The following is a 16,469-nucleotide window of genomic DNA, read 5'->3' on the forward strand; positions in this document are numbered from 1 at the left end:
AATAAAGAGCTACGGAATAAACGGAGACTAGCTAAAGGTGAGCCGACGATATGTGTTGGAAGCATTTCCAAGTTTGATGTGATCAAACATCGCACGCTCCCTCTACCATCAAGATTAGTATTAAACCTGAATAATTGTCATTTGGTGCTTGCGTTGAGCATAGACATGATTGGATTATGTCTATCGCAATACGGTTATTCATTTAAGGAGAATAATGGTTACTCTATTTATTTGAATAAAACCTTCAATGGTCTTGCACCTAAAGGAATGATTTATTGAATCTCGATCGTAGTGATACATATTTTCATGCCAAAAGATATAAGATAGTAATGATAGTACCACTTACTTGTGGCACTGCCATGTAAGTCATAATGGTATAAAACGCATGAAGAAGCTCCATGTTGATGGATCTTTGGACTCACTCGTTTAGAAAAGTTTGAGACATGCGAACCATGTCTATTGGTGTATATGCATGAAGAAACTCCATGCAAATGGACCGTTTGAACTCACTTGATTTTGAATCACTTGAGACATGCAAATCATACCACATGGGCGAGATGACTGAAAGCCTCGTTTCAGTAAAATGGAACAAGATAGCAATTTGTTGGAAGTAACACATTTTGATGTGTGCAATCCAATGAGTGCTGAGGCATGCAGTGAATATCGTTATGATCTTACTTCACAGATGATTCGAGTAGATGTTGAGAATATTTACTTGATGAAACACAAGTCTGAATTATTGAATGGTTCAAGTAATTTCAGAGTGAAGTTTAAGATCTTCGTGACAAGATGATAGAATGTCTATGATATGATCATAGAGATGAATATCTGAGTTACGAGTTTTGGCACACAATTAAGACATTGTGGAAATTGTTTCGCAATTAATACCGCCTGGAACACCATAGTGTGATGGTGTGTCCGAACATCATAGTTGCACCCTATTGGATATCGTGCGTACCATGATGTCTCTTATCGAATTACCACTATCATTCATGGGTTAGGCATTAGAGACAACCACATTCACTTTAAATAGGGCACCACGTAATTCCGATGAGATGACACCGTATGAATTATGGTTTAGAGAAACCTAAGTTGTCGTTTCTTAAAGGTTTGGGGCTGCGACGCTTATGTGAAAAAGTTTCAGGATTAAGCTCGAACCCAAAGCGGATAAAATACATCTTCATAGGACACCCAAAACAGTTGGGTATACCTCCTAATTCAGATCCGAAAGCAATATGAATTGTTTCTAGAATCGGGTCCTTTCTCGAGGAAAGGTTTCTCTCGAAAGAGTTGAGTGGGAGAATGGTGGAGACTTGATGAGGTTATTGAACCGTCTCTTCAACTAGTGTGTGGCAGGGCACAGGAAGTTGTTCCTGTGGCACCTACACCAATTGAAGTGGAAGCTTATGATATTGATCATGAAACTTCAGATCAAGTCACTACCAAACCTCGTGGGATGACAAGGATGCGTACTACTTCAGAGTGGTACGTAATCCTGTCTTGGAAGTCATGTTGCTGGACAACAATGAACCTACGAGCTATGGAGAAGCGATGGTGGGCCCGGATTCCGATAAATGGCTCGAGGCCATAAAATCCGAGAACGGATCCATGGACTTTGGTGGACTTGCCCGATGATCGGCAAGCCATTAAGATAAATGGATCTTTAAGAAGAAGACGGACGTGGATGGTAATGTCACCGTCCATGAAGCTCGACTTGTGGCGAAAAGTTTTTCACAAGTTCAAGGAGTTGACTACGATGAGATTTTCTCATTCGTAGCGATGCTTAAAGTCCGTCGGAATCATGTTAGCATAAACTGCATTTATGAAATCTGGCAGATGGATGTCAAGACGAGTTTCCTTACCAGTTTTCGTAAGGAAAGATTGTATGTGATACAATCAGAAAAGTTTTGTCAATCCTAAGAATGCTAAAAGGTATGCTAGCACCAGCGATCCTTCTAAGGACTGGAGTAAGCATCTCGGAGTTGGAATGTACACTTTGATGAGATGATCAAAGATTTTGGGTTTGTACAAAGTTTTATGAGAAACTTGTATTTCCAAAGAAGTGAGTGGGAGCACTATAGAATTTCTGATGAGTATATGTTGATCAGAAATGATGTAGAATTTCTAGAAAGCATATAGGGTTATTTGAAAGGTGTTTTTCAATAGAAAACCTGGATTAAGCTACTTGAACATTGAGCATCGAGATCTATAAGGATAGATCAAAATGCTTAATAATACTTTCAAAATGAGCATATACCTTGACATGATCTTGAAGGTGTTCAAGGTGGATCAGTCAAAGAAGAAGTTCTTGCCTGAGTTGTAAGGTATGAAGTTAAGACTTAAAGCTTGACCATGGCAGAATAGAAAGGACGAAGGTCGTCTCCTATGCTTAAGACATAGGCTCTACAGTATGCTATGCTGTGTACCGCACCTAAAGTGTGCCTTGCCATGAGTTAGTCAAGGGGTACAAGAGTGATCCAAGAATGGATCACAGACAGCGGTCAAAGTTATCCTTAGTAACTAGTGGACTAAGAAATTTTCTCGATTATGGAGGTGGTAAAAGAGTTCGTCGTAAAGGTTACGTCGATGCAAGCTTAACACTTATCCGGATAGCTCTAAGTAGAGATACCGGATACATATAATGGGGCAACAATTTAGAATAGCTCCAAGTGGAATAGTTATTTGGAATGGCTCCAAATAGAGCGTGGTAGCTGCATCTAGGAGATGACATAGAGATTTGTAAAGCACGCACGGATCTGAAAGGTTCAGACCCGTTGACTAAAAAAACCTCTCTCACAAGCAACATGATCAAACATAAAACTCATTGAGTGTTAATCACATAGTGATGTGAACTAGACTGCTGACTCTAGTAAACTCTTGGGTATTAGTCACATGGCGATGTGACCTGTGAGTGTTAATCACATGACGACGTGAACTAGATTATTGACTCTAGTGCAAGTGGGAGACTGTTGGAAATATGCCCTAGAGGCAATAATAAAAGTATTATTATATTTCCTTGTTCATGATAATTGTCTTTTATTCATGCTATAACTGTATTATCCAGAAATCGTAATACACGTGTGAATACATAGACCACAATATGTCCCTAGTGAGCCTCTAGTTGACTAGCTCATTGTGATCAACAGATAGTCATGGTTTCCTGGCTATGGACATTGGATGTCGTTGATAACGGGATCACATCATTAGGAGAATGATGTGATGGACAAGACCCAATCCTAAGCCTAGCACAAAGATCGTGTAGTTCGTTTGCTAGAGCTTTGCCAATGTCAAGTATCTCTTCCTTTGACCATGAGAGCGTGTAACTCCTGGATACCGTAGGAGTGCTTTGGGTGTATCAAACGTCACAACGTAACTGGGTGACTATAAAGGTGCACTACAGGTATCTCCGAAAGTATCTATTGTTTTATGCGGATCGAGACTGGGATTTGTCACTCCGTGTAAACGGAGAGGTATCTCTGGGCCCACTCGGTAGGACATCATCATATGCGTAATGTGACCAAGGAGTTGATCACGGGATGATGTGTTACGGAATGAGTAAAGTGACTTGCCGGTAACGAGATTGAACAAGGTATTGGATACCGACGATCGAGTCTCGGGCAAGTAACATACCGATAGACAAAGGGAAATGAATACGGGATTGATTAAGTCCTTGACATCGTGGTTCATCCGATGAGATCATCGTGGAACATGTGGGAGCCAACATGGGTATTCAGATCCCGCTGTTGGTTATTGACCTGAGAACGTCTCGGTCATGTCTACATGTCTCCCGAACCCGTAGGGTCTACACACTTAAGGTTCGGTGACGCTAGGGTTATAAAGGAAGCTTGTATGTGGTTACCGAATGTTGTTCGGAGTCCCGGATGAGATCCCGGACGTCACGAGGAGTTCCGAAATGGTCCGGAGGTAAAGATTTATATATGGGAAGTCCTGTTTTGGTCACCGGAAAAGTTTCAGGCGATATCGGTAATGTACCGGGACCACCGGGAGGGTCCCGGGGGTCCACCAAGTGGGGCCACCTGCCCCAGCAGGTTGCGTGTGCCAAGTGTGGGAGGGGACCAGTCCCTAGGAGGGCTGGTGCGCCCCCCACAAGGGTGCAAGGCGCAAGGGAGAGTGGGAGGGGGCAAACCCTAGTCCAGATGGGCCTTAAGGCCCATATTGGTGCGCCTCCCTCTCCTCTCCCCTCTTGGCCGCCACCCCCTTTGCCATCTAGGGCTGGCCGCACCCCTTGGGGGTGGGAAACCCTAAAGGGGGCGCAGCCCCCCCTTCCCCCTATATATAGTTGAGGTTTGGGGCTGCCATGGACATGAGTTCTCTCCCTCTTGGTGCAGCCCTACCTCTCTCCCTACTCCTCCTCTCCCGTGGTGCTTAGCGAAGCCCTGCTGGATTGCCACGCTCCTCCATCACCACCACGCCGTTGTGCTGCTGTTGGATGGAGTCTTCATCAATCTCTCCCTCTCTCCTTGCTGGATCAAGGCATGGGAGACGTCACCGGGCTGTACGTGTGTTGAACGCGGAGGTGCCGTCCGTTCGGCACTAGGATCATCGGTGATCTGAATCACGACGAGTACGACTCCATCAACCCCGTTCACTTGAACGCTTCCGCTTAGCGATCTACAAGGGTATGTAGATGCACTCTCCTTCCCCTCGTTGCTGGTTTCTCCATAGATAGATCTTGGTGACACGTAGGAAAATTTTGAATTTCTGCTACGTTCCCCAACAGCCTTGGGCCCCTGAACAAGGTGATTTTCTTATCTTTTTCTTTTGAGAAATAAAACCGAAAAAGGTGATTTGTAAAGTCGTTTCACTGATAATGCAATGAAAGGCATATCAGCAACACTTACTGAGATTTAAACCATAGTCGGTGTGCCTTACTAGGCAGATTTACAAAAATGGCATGGCAAATTTGCAGAAATGGCATGGGCAGGGAGTTGTTACCCGTTTGCGGATTCCATTTTATAGCGACTCATTTTCCTTTTGTGTGTTTGTCAACGTTGCAATGAGTTTGTATGTTGTAGTTATGGTTTCTTATTTCAGTTCCTTGACTATGCAGAGTAGCTGGTAATGCATGAAAAATATTCCTTTCTAAAAAATCAAATTTAGATCACTTCTCCTTTGCTATCCGTCGCTTCAGCACTTCCGGCGGCGGCGGTGTACGACACTCGTCTCCGGCAATGTGTCATTGATGGAGGTGCCAGAGTCCACTCAATAAATAAGTGTTTCTTGGGCGATCTCGATGGCATTGTTCGCGATAGCATCTTTATTTGCATGTAGATTCCTATCGCCCGCTCTAGATTGCGAGGTTAGGGTTTGTAGGGTTAGTTGGCGCGGAGGCATCAGCTTCCCTTCACGGTTGGGACCTCTGACCTCATCCCCACGTTAGTGTGCCTTTTGGTGCCGGCGTGAGGCATGTGTGGTTAAATGGAGGTTTGACTCTTAGATTTGTGACTCTTTGTTGTGACAACTTTTCCACAGTCGTACTTGCCCTCTCTTATTGACGATTTAAGCATGGCTCCGGCGTTGGAGCAACTTGAGGCGGCTCGCCATCGATCCATTCCAGATGATGAAGACGACTGGTCCAAGAATTTCAATGTAACCTCTTTATTTTTCAAAGTTTTTCTATTTGGTCACCCGATAATTGTTTTTTAACTCCGCCTACGTTATTTCAACATAGCTGGTTCCAAGTCCAGTAAAGGAGGTGGGTTGTGATAGGCTTGATAAACCAACATACAAATCCAGCCACTCTAGATAGGTGTTTGGTTCTAACCACACCTAAGGCAAGAATATTTTTTTATGAGCGGTAAAAACCACATGTCATAGACAGGAATAGTGTGGCAAGATTCCCTTATTCAAAATAAAATGCGGCCAACAATTTGAGCAACTAAAGCAAGGCAGGTGTGACAAGTAAGGCAAAAATAATGTGGCAATATATGGCAAAGATAGTCACAATATAAACACCCAAATTCTAGAAAGTGCAACTGCGCTTTTCCGTCATTGCGAGCGCACGTGGTCTTAGCCATCCGATTAAGGAGTCTGAATTAAAGCCAAACCAATTATGCAGCTCACATAAAGGAATTAACGTGCATGAAAAGTACTTACGTACGCCTTTAGCCCGTGATTTCTCAGCAACATCCCACGTGCATGCATTTATTTGGGGTTTCAAAAAAATTAATAATCCGTAACTTCTAATTTGAGCGTCGGAATTCAAATCCGCTTTCATGGTTGTGTTTCTCACGACGAGTTCTTCAAAACTAGATTCCATATGAGTATGATTCGACGAATTTTTAGTTGGAGCAACTTTGGGTGCTACGGGGACAACTTTAGTGTTATAGGAAAGCAACTTTTTATTAGTGAAAGGTATGACTTCCTATCATTGAAAATCAGTTCAAAGGTGCCTACCATGACTACCAAGTTAACTAGTTTCACCTTTAAGTTTCTACCATAGCTAGAAAGTAGTATTCTACGGTAATTAGTTTCGCCTCCAATTTAATAGCATTGTGGGTAATCTACTTTCCGAGGTAGGCTAACATTATCTTAAGTTGCCTGCCATGACTAGAGAGTAGTTTAACATCATCCTTAGTTGCGTACAACACTTTTCAGTATGGTAAGCAACTTAGCTTCATAGATAGGCAACTAAGTAACACTGATGGGCAACTTCCAATGTATTATAGGCAACTGAAATAGCAATAAAAGGCAACTAAGTATCACTTGTAGGTAACTTCAGAGTGTTTGTAAGCAACTTAGAGAAAGCAATGATAAGCAACTTTTCACACTTGTAGGCAACTGAGCAGTAATTGTAGGCACCGATAGGCAACTTCAGAGTGTTTGTAGGCAACTTAGAGAAAACAATGATAAACAATTTCACACTATTGTAGGCAGCTATTTTAGAAAATTAGGCAACTGAGTTGTAATTGTAGGCAACTAATTACAAATAGCAGGCAACTGGGCATACAATAGACAACTGTGCAACAATGATAGGAAAGTTGGGAAAAATCACAAATACACATAGTGTTGTGAGGTTGCTTGTATGTGGCACTAAATGTGCCTCATGTTTTGTGTTTTTTTTCATTTTGACAACCTAATAGGCGGTTCTAATATGCCAAAAAGAAGTTGCTTCCCTATAAAAACAAAGTTGCCTCCATTGCACCTAAAGTTGCTCACAGAAAAAGTTCGACGAAACATATTCATATGGGATCTAATTTTGAAGAACTCGTCGTGAAAAATCCAGCGGTGAAAACGTATCTGAATTTTGGTGCTCAAATCAAAAGTTATGACTTTTAAAAAACTGAACCCCAAATAAATGTAAGCTACAAAATGAGCGCGGGTATCTTGGCTGATTTCCTTTCTAGATCTTTGTTTATTACAGAATCACGCGCCCGATCACACAAACGAGCGCCTAAATATAAACAGCCCCTAAATATGCAAGGGTCGATCTCATCTAAATACGGTGACAAGTGAAGGATGAAAAATGGGCAGTATTCTTCATATTTGAAGAAAGATTGCCAAGGATAAGAAAGCTGCTAGGCCTAATAGGTTCCACCAGCTGGAAAGTAGGGTCACTGACGGTTAGTGATTGAAGATGTTATACTTGTCGGAGAAATGATTAGGCAAAGAAGGTTATATGGAAGGACATTGTTACAAGTGCACCTATTGGTAACACAGATTTTGGTCATAGCAAATCAAGAAGGGATTTTAAGCTTCGCTTTGATAATGACAAGGCTAGATAGTAGAGAACACCCATCTAGTGACTTAGTAGTGGTTAATCTTTTTGCTATTGCTCTGACTAAACTTATAAATTCTGTTCTCCACATCATTCCGATATAACGCAATCATACGTCACAGCCGTGTAGATTTACACTCCAGTAGGAAGTTTCCACACTCTTAACAGCTAGTAGGCAGAAATACTAAAGGCAAGGTATTATCTAAGTCATACTTAAAATGCACTGCAAGAGAAGGATAATTCAGTGGTACCGAGGTGCCTCCTCTAATCCTGAGTTGCCTAATAGTGTTTCTGACGAACCATGTACAAAATGAGACCAGCCCGGGAAGATAGCAACCGAAATCCCCAAAATAAGCTGCAACATCGCAGCAAGTCGTTGGAGCGTATCCACCACCAGCAAGCTTGCAACCTACCACCAATACTAATCAAGCCAGATATCTGTATGTGTTGGCGTTGTCCTTGTCCCGCTCCAGGTAATCCCTCGTGATGAGATCTTCAATCCTCTTCTTGATTGCTTTGAAGTCAGGCTGCGGTAGGCACAAAAAATTGAAACAATTCCTTATTTAACACTATTTTAAATTTCGCTTCCTTATTTGACACTGAATTTTTTTTCTTCCCTATATAACAATGAGTCTAAATTTTATGCCCTTTATAACACTTTCGTCCATTTTAGGCCTAAATGACACCTGAAAAGACCCTTTTGTCCCAATGTGGTACGAGTGTGTGCGGAGCAGTAGCGCACACACATAACATCAATGCGGGGAAGTAGTGCACACACACAGGCAGTGGCAGTAGCACACACGCAACAGCGCACACAGGCACACGCACACATGCAGCAGCACACACACCAGCACACACACGCGCATAGTACACACATATGCAGCAGCACACACACCAGCACACACACGCGTAGCACACACATATGTAGCAGCACACACACACACGCACACACGGACGCAGCAGCACACACACGGATGCAGCAGCACACACACACAGCACGCACACACACACAAACACGCAGCAGCGCACACACACGGACGCAGCAGTACGCGTGCGCACACAATCATATGATATAAGGGGTAAAATGGTCTTTTTAGGTGTCATTTAGGCCTAAATGGGACGAAAGTGTTATAAAGGGCATAAAATTTAGACTCGTTGTTACATAGGGAAGAAATTATTTGCCGATGTTAAATAGGGCATAAAATTTAAGCACGATGTTAAATAAGGAATTCTCTCCAAAATATTCAGGTTACAGAACCAAATTCAAGCTAAAAATCTGTCATTTGCTAAACTAACCACCTGTCAAAACAAATATGAACAGTCTAGACAAGCATAAACAGCTAAAAATCATTTGAATTAAAGCTAAACATCTGTCAGTTGCTAAACCAACCCATGTATCAAAACAAATATTAACAGTCTACAGAGCATAAACAGCTAGTCAAGTCATTTGCCTACTGGCGTCATACAACTACCCCAAAACATGACATTAGCAACTCCAGTGCAAACATCAGGCTTCACCAGTGTTCAAAATAGGGATCGAAAAAATCATCCAGAACAAAAGGCAAGTGCGACAAAATGGTAATGTTAGTGCGTGCTATGCCAATGAATATGGTAATGTTTGACAGTAACGAGTTATGCAAACGGAAATCGATGATGTTAAATGCGCTTTAGTAGCAAGATGTGCCAAACTCCCAGTGACCAAGTATGTAGAGAACAGTACCTTGAACATGCGGCTGAGCTGCTCCACACATTCTGCAACTAGCTGCGTATGGGCCATAACTTTGCGACTTTTCATGATCCGCACAATTGATGCATCAATTGCATACCTCCGGTCCTTGTCAACATCCTCAACAACCTTTTTCTTCTCATCGACAGGAGGTAGGGGTATCTACAAGTTATGCGAATATGCAATCAGAAAGAATAACATGGATAGCTATACTCTATTAAGTATGGCACCAAACAAATCAAATAAGAGAACCAGAAAATACCTTGATCCTCCTCATCCTGTCAGTAAATTTCGAATTGAACTCAAAAGAATCATTGGGCGAAATAGTTCTACCAGCTGGTTCTTTGCTAAGAATCTTGTATTTCGCGCAAGAGAGAGAATGAAGCAAACGGACAACATCATCATCTGACAGGTTCAGCTGTGTTACAATCTCAGAGTAACTAAGCTTAGTAGATCCATTGAACAACAACAGCAACGCAGCCTGCAAAAACAATAAGCATGTAAAAAAATAATCACAGATGACAGATTACAAGTACACATTTGTCAAAGTGAATACAGTTTAATCTAAGTTACCTGATATGTTGTAACAATGAGCTCTATAGTTTTAGCATCAAATTTTGCACTGATATTGCAGGTTCCCAAGGAGTATATCCAGGTAAGCTTCCTGTGCTTTGTTCTTGTTGCGTAGAACTCCTTAAAAACCTCCACACATTTCACCTGACATAAATTGAGAAGTGCAGATAAATTTCCATTTCAAAAAAATGCAAAAACAGGAAAATTTTAATCAAAATGAATCAATGCGATTTGATATCTGTGTTTCATGTTCCGAGATAGAAATGAACTCATGCTCCTTATTTCCCAAGAAAAAGTTAACTTACCATCTCGGAGGGAAGGTTTATGTCAAAAGTTTTGTAGGTTGGCCAGAATCCTGTTGTCAAGACAGTGACAGCCAAGTCTACCCCAGGATTTGACTCCGGATGATCAGCTACAAACTCTTCAAACTTAGTTTGATGATCTCTTGCAACGGTAAGGTCAGTAACCATGCCTTCCATTTTTGAAGTAAACTGCCCGCCGCACTGCTGCTTGAGCTTTGTCAGGATGCTTCTTTCATGTTCATCATTGGCGCTCTTGTCAAAAAGCAATCTCCTTGCAAGTTTTTTCCTGTAAAATTGATCGAGCATTTCAATACAAATACAAAGCTCCAAATCATGACCAACTATTCAGCTGTGGAGGTTAAATAGGAAAAAAAAAAGATATCATTCTAGGTTTACAAGTAGTTACCTGTAGAACTCAGCAAAGAGATCTTTATCACTAATGTACGCGAGCAACCGCACCACCTGAAAGTTATTCACTGACAAACTTGAGTTCCTTGCTCTAAATTGATGACATCAGCAAATGTGAAGGCAACTGTACCTTCTCAAGAGCATCCTCAATGGCTTCATCGCTGAGCTTCTCACTGCAGCCTTTCTTCAAAATGTTGTCACAGAATGTGGCAAGTAATTCAGCACTGGAACTGCCAGAGACACCCTTATTGCAGAAGACCTCAAAGGCTTCTTTAAGTGCCTGAACAAAGAGAAGTTTGGGAATGAGGCAGCAATCCCAATTTATAGTGAAAGCAAAGTGGGATACAAATGTATCGACCGGCAGACCTTGTGAAAGAGTGTATGGCCCTGAAAACAATCTGTCACATATGCTACATACTTGTCATGCAGCTCAATGATTTTCCAGACAAAAACCTGAAAGGCAAATAACAAGCATTAGGTAACAGATGTCAATTACAAGAGCAGTAAAATCAAGTTACACACCTGTTCCTGCATGCCAACCATCTCCTTCTTCTCTGGCTGTACAAACAATATTGTCAGAATATGTATTCGCAGGAAAAGAAAAAAAAATGTAACAACACAAAGATGAACCACTAGTTGGCAGGAGGAGCTCATTAATGTAACAACACAAAGATGAACCACTAGTTGGCAGGAGGAGCTCATTAATCTTTTTAATTCAGCAGACTAGCAGCAATATAGAAAGCCAATTGGCAAGTTGCAATAGTCAGGTGTAAGCAGTATCAAGAATATTTAATGTGGAATAGCTTCATCGACACTTGAATGATGTATTACTCCCTCTGTCCCATAATATAAGACGTTATTACAACCACATATTGGTTGTAATTTGTCATAACATCTTAAACTATCTAAACAAATTGAAAGAGTGTCTTCTTGAAAATTCAACTGTCTAATCAAATTGAACCACAAGCAAGTGTACAAATGATGCAATGGCTAAAGTTAAAGACTGCACCTTCTTGTTATTAGCAGAATCTTCTGCTTGCTTGACCAAAGCTGTACCCTCGTTCGTAACATGCTGCAAAGATGTACAGTTCAATCACAATTTAGAACTAATTGCGAGGAGTAGAAAGGAGATCTGAGAATTTGAGAACTAAAGACAATACCGTTTTAAACATGTTAGAAATAGGTTCCAGACCGCGGGTGATTTTTGAGAAGAGTCTGTACATCCTTGAAAGATCCTCAACCTGTAGCAAACAATTAATAAGTGGCCAATTCTGTTGATGAACATACACTGTCAAGAAATGTGCCTCCTTCTGATCAAACCTTGTCATCCCGAAGCAATGCAAAACATCCAGAATGCTCCTTCTCCAGAAGTTGTGTTGCATAACTGGCAAGCAACTCATTTTGCACTTTCTGTAAAATCAGGAAGCACAAATTAAATACAAACATATCACAGACTGCATAATTTGCATCATTCCTCAAAGACCCTCACAAACTTTCAACATACCTCCAGCAACTTTGGCTCACTGTTAATATGCAAGTAGTGACCAACTCGCTCCTTCTCTCTTTTCAGGCACTCTTCAGCCTAATAAAAGAGGCATCCAGCAATCAATTACATAAAAACAAAAATACCAGGCATAGGTAAATATGTAAGCAGTCACAAAGGCCTTATATAGATGGTACCTTTATCATGTAATCAGGACAAGAATCCTCAACAATCCAGCTTTGAGCTTTGACAGAGTAGTAATCTGTAGTATCCTTAAGCAAGAAATCTTCGAAGTCATTCTCGTAACAATCCATATTACCTAACCCAATTTCAACGAATATATCCAAGACGTTCTTCAGCAAGGCCCTGTCAATCTGTTCACCTTCACGCTCTTGATCGATCTGTTTAAGAAAGGTGCCACAACACTCAGTTATATATGTACAGAAATTGTTGGATACAAGTTCATAGAGAGATGCAAAGACTCACCAGAGCTATCACCGCATCTTTTACCTTCCCTTTGATCTCTTGAAATATCTATTACCATGAGTTGACAGATTAGAACAGAAAAAAACACTAAATAAGGCATATAACGAGAACAGGAACTAGAAAATGGTAATTACCAGGTCACGGAAGCAAATAAGCCCAACATCTCTAAGTGCAGTAAGCGACCTCCGTGTGATGAAGTACCGGTCAAGATAATGGAAAAAGCGTGAAAGCCACCTAACCATAACTTTATGGTTCGACCACCTTTGTACCAGCTCCCTGAGCATAAACTCATCATGCTTCTCTTTTAATGATGGCAAGACCTACAGTAATTGAGTATAAATAAAAAGTGAGCAAACAAATAAACCACAGGATGATTATAGAACAAACCGTAAGATGTGTGTTGTGTGAGTCCTGTCACAAATTCAGAACATAACTACCACCCTGGATTCCTAGTCCCCCTTCATCCCATCACATCACACATTACAAAAGGGGTTACTAGGAGGATATCCAATTAGACAACAAGGGGAATGGACAAAGAAAGATTACAAGTTACATAAAGCAACATGCATCACCAAATACCAGACTAAATATGGTGAAGAAAATATACACTCATGACAATGACATAAATATCCAGAAATTTATACCAGGAAATAGTATTAACAAGATATCTAAATTCAGCGGAACAAATTAATTCAGTCACACAAACAGAGTCTCTATAGGATAACAATCTACTAGAATAAATGAACTCAACATTCATATAACGAGGCCAGAAGAGTGACCCTAATATAGTGAGTTATTCGTCAAGACAATTTTAGTGATAGAAAATGTTTCATCGAATTAGGATGATGGACGTTAGTTAGAAGAGCAATAATTTTTAACCAGATGCAAACATGATAAGTACTCTTAATCTCAAGAATAACCACAGAAAACACTGAGAACAGTTCTAAAATGCAGGATTCACTTTTCCAGCTCCGTGATGACATTTGTTTGTATAGCAGCTTGGACCCCAGAAAGATGAGAGCACAAATAAACTGACCTAAAAACACATTGCCAAGTAAAAGCAAACTCACTGATGCATTTATGTGAAGGGCTGTTTGACTGGGATACCGGAATTCTAAGAGGAAGGTTTGTTTCAAATTGTGCAGGAACAAAATATGTAAACAGGATCTTATTATGTGTGCTAGTAAATACTAGTAAGATAGAATGTAATCATTTGCATCCAGTAAGACAACTCCCCTCCGGCTACACCTCAACCCCCAAAAAAAACACGCATGAAAATCCATGGGTGGTGCATGTTCGGAACCAAAACACAATCAGACTCGTCTTGATTCATTGGACCAGAGAACCAACAGCACAGGCACACACACGCACAAAACAGGGAACAATCTGAACACGACACGGCATGTACGCATAAGCTAGAGCAGGCGAATCAGCTCACCGTGGCCCGGATGTACTCCTCGAAGGCCTCGCGGTACTTGTCATAGAGCTGCTGCGAGTAGTCGTGCGGGGGTTTCTGCGTGCACATGTTGTATATCGTCCTGCGCGACAAGGGAGAGACAAGCAGGGAGGGGCGGGGAAACCCTAGATCAGCACCGGATCAGATCGAATCGGGCCCGGCCTGGCCACGGCCGGAGGTAAGAGGGGACGGGAGCGACTTACGTGTAGAGCATCATGTAGTCCTCGGAGCTGAACTGCGGCTCCGGCTTGCCCTCGAGGATGTTGATGAGCTTGGTGATGCCCCGCTGCATGAACGCCCACCCATCCTCCAGATCGATCGTCTTGCGGTCCTGCCCGTGGCCCGCCATCGCCGCCGTAGCCGCCGGTTTCCGCCCCCGACGGCGGCCGCAAACCCTAGTGGAGAGGCTGGGTTCTGTTGCGCCCGTCGCCGCGTGGGGTTTGGGGAGGAGAGAGATGAGGGGTGGGAGAGACGGGGCGGACGGCTTATGAGGAGGGGAATCCCGTCGCAACCAAGGACGTTTTGATTGGAGGAAGGTTCGCTTCCGCTCCCGCGGGCCGCGTGGGCCGTACGATCGGGGGATGACGGCTGGGATGAGGCGTGTGCGAGGGGATCGTGTCGCTGTTATCTAGCCACGGGTGTAGGTCGGTTCGGCACATGATTACGACTGCGTTGAGTTGAACACATATGCTTAGTAGATTAGCTCATCTCTGACTGGCCGGTGGGACATGCTCAGAACCATAATCTACCTCTCCATTGTGTTTTTTATTATGGAAATATTAGCCGATGTGAATCTTTAAACTCAAATCTCGATCAAAAACTGACCACATCTCTCTCTCCCCCAAAAATTGTTGTTGTATTTAATGCACACCATTCAAAAGAGGAAACGGTTCGTTTCAGCCGGCGGATCACCAATTTGTCCGCCGCATCCCGCAGAAGCCACGTGTCCCATCATACGCACGCGGCAATCGGATCTTACCTTTTCCTCGCTTGTCGGTTCCTCGGCAATTGTTTCTCGCCAATTCTTCTTCCTCACACATCCCGCGCAGCACTCTCCTTCTTCACCAGCCATCTTTCCCGGTCCAAGCTCTCTCTTCCCCATGACTCATCTTACATGGAGAGCCCCCCACCTATCAATCCTCTACCCCTCGCTCATCTCCCGTCTTCGCAGCCATCCCACATCAAGGGCGGGCAGCGGCTGCTGCACGACCATTGATTTGGTGGTGCTGTCGTGCTCCCATGAGATGCTGCTTGAGCCAAGTTCGAAGTGTTGCAGCAGCCCTGACCTCCGAACAACAAGCTTGAGGTGCTGCTGACAACTTCAACAACGTTTCTGCAACTTCAACTTCGTTGCAATTTTTTCTGCAACCTCACCCGTGTTGCAAAATTTTCTTCCGCAACAATATGTATATTGCAAAAAAAAACTAAAAACAAGAAGAAGAAAATCTGCAACATCACCCCTGTTGCAAAAAATAATCTGCAACAAGATCTCTGTAGTAAAAAATCCTGCAACATGACCTCTGTTGCAAAAGATTCTGCAACAAGACCTCTGTTGCAATAATGGTGGCATCGGTCGGCCGCTTGATGTGCCAGATCTGATGACTCGCGAACCGGATCAGTCGGTGGAGGCGTAGCATGCCCCACCAAACAATTATTGAAGGAAATATGCCCTAGAGGCAATAATAAAGTTAATATTTATTTCCTCATATCATGATAAATGTTTATTATTCATGCTAGAATTGTATTAACCGGAAATATGATACATGTGTGAATACATAGACAAACATATAGTCACTAGTATGCCTCTACTTGACTAGCTCATTAATCAAAGATGGTTATGTTTCCTAACCATAGACATGTGTTGTCATTTGATTAATGGGATCACATCATTAGAAGAATGATGTGATTGACATGACCCATTTCGTTAGCCTAGCACTTGATCGTTTAGTATGCTGCTATTGCTTTCTTCATGACTTATACATGTTCCTGTAACTATGAGAAATATGCAACTCTCGTTTACCGGAGGAACACTTTGGGTACTACCAAACGTCACAACGTAACTGGGTGATTATAAAGGAGTACTACAGGTGTCTCCAAAGGTACATGTTGAGTTGGCGTATTTCGAGATTAGGTTTTGTCACTCTGATTGTCGGAGAGGTATCTCTGGGCCCTCTCGGTAATGCACATCATTATAAGCCTTGCAAGCAATGTGACCAAATGAGTTGGTTACGGGATGATGCATTACGGAACGAGTAAAGAGACTTGTCGGTAACGAGATTGAACTGGGTATTGGATAC

The 16,469-nt window shown here is 42.4% G+C and overlaps 1 protein-coding gene across 1 annotated transcript; it reads right to left on the minus strand.

Moving 5' to 3' along the window:
• Positions 1-7,771: 7,771 nt before the first annotated feature.
• LOC119325922 (cullin-1-like) lies at positions 7,772-14,656 on the minus strand. Its single transcript, XM_037599647.1, has 18 exons — positions 14,376-14,656; positions 14,155-14,254; positions 12,851-13,036; positions 12,717-12,764; positions 12,428-12,631; positions 12,252-12,329; positions 12,068-12,157; positions 11,908-11,988; positions 11,757-11,819; positions 11,270-11,305; positions 11,114-11,200; positions 10,878-11,027; positions 10,746-10,801; positions 10,343-10,625; positions 10,038-10,181; positions 9,727-9,945; positions 9,459-9,626; positions 7,772-8,265 (listed from the first exon to the last, which is right to left on the minus strand). Exons 1-18 carry the CDS (start codon positions 14,519-14,521, stop codon positions 8,164-8,166), a joined length of 2,241 nt encoding a protein of 746 aa, XP_037455544.1. The 5' UTR covers positions 14,522-14,656; the 3' UTR covers positions 7,772-8,163.
• Between the last annotated feature and the right edge of the window lie 1,813 nt (positions 14,657-16,469).

This window comes from Triticum dicoccoides, chromosome 1B, assembly GCF_002162155.2.
Source record: "Triticum dicoccoides isolate Atlit2015 ecotype Zavitan chromosome 1B, WEW_v2.0, whole genome shotgun sequence".
Classification (NCBI taxonomy): Eukaryota; Viridiplantae; Streptophyta; class Magnoliopsida; order Poales; family Poaceae; genus Triticum; species Triticum dicoccoides.

What these genes read in the sequence shown, in the direction of transcription:
- LOC119325922 (XM_037599647.1), bottom strand. Translation starts at nt 14,521, where the DNA reads ATGGCGGGCCACGGGCAGGACCGCAAGACGATCGATCTGGAGGATGGG. An exon ending in GACTACATGATGCTCTACAC is followed by an intron (nt 14,255 to 14,375) that starts GTAAGTCGCTCC and finishes CTTGTCGCGCAG; the next exon opens with GACGATATACAACATGTGCA. An exon ending in ATTCTGCTAATAACAAGAAG is followed by an intron (nt 11,306 to 11,756) that starts GTGCAGTCTTTA and finishes TTGTTTGTACAG; the next exon opens with CCAGAGAAGAAGGAGATGGT.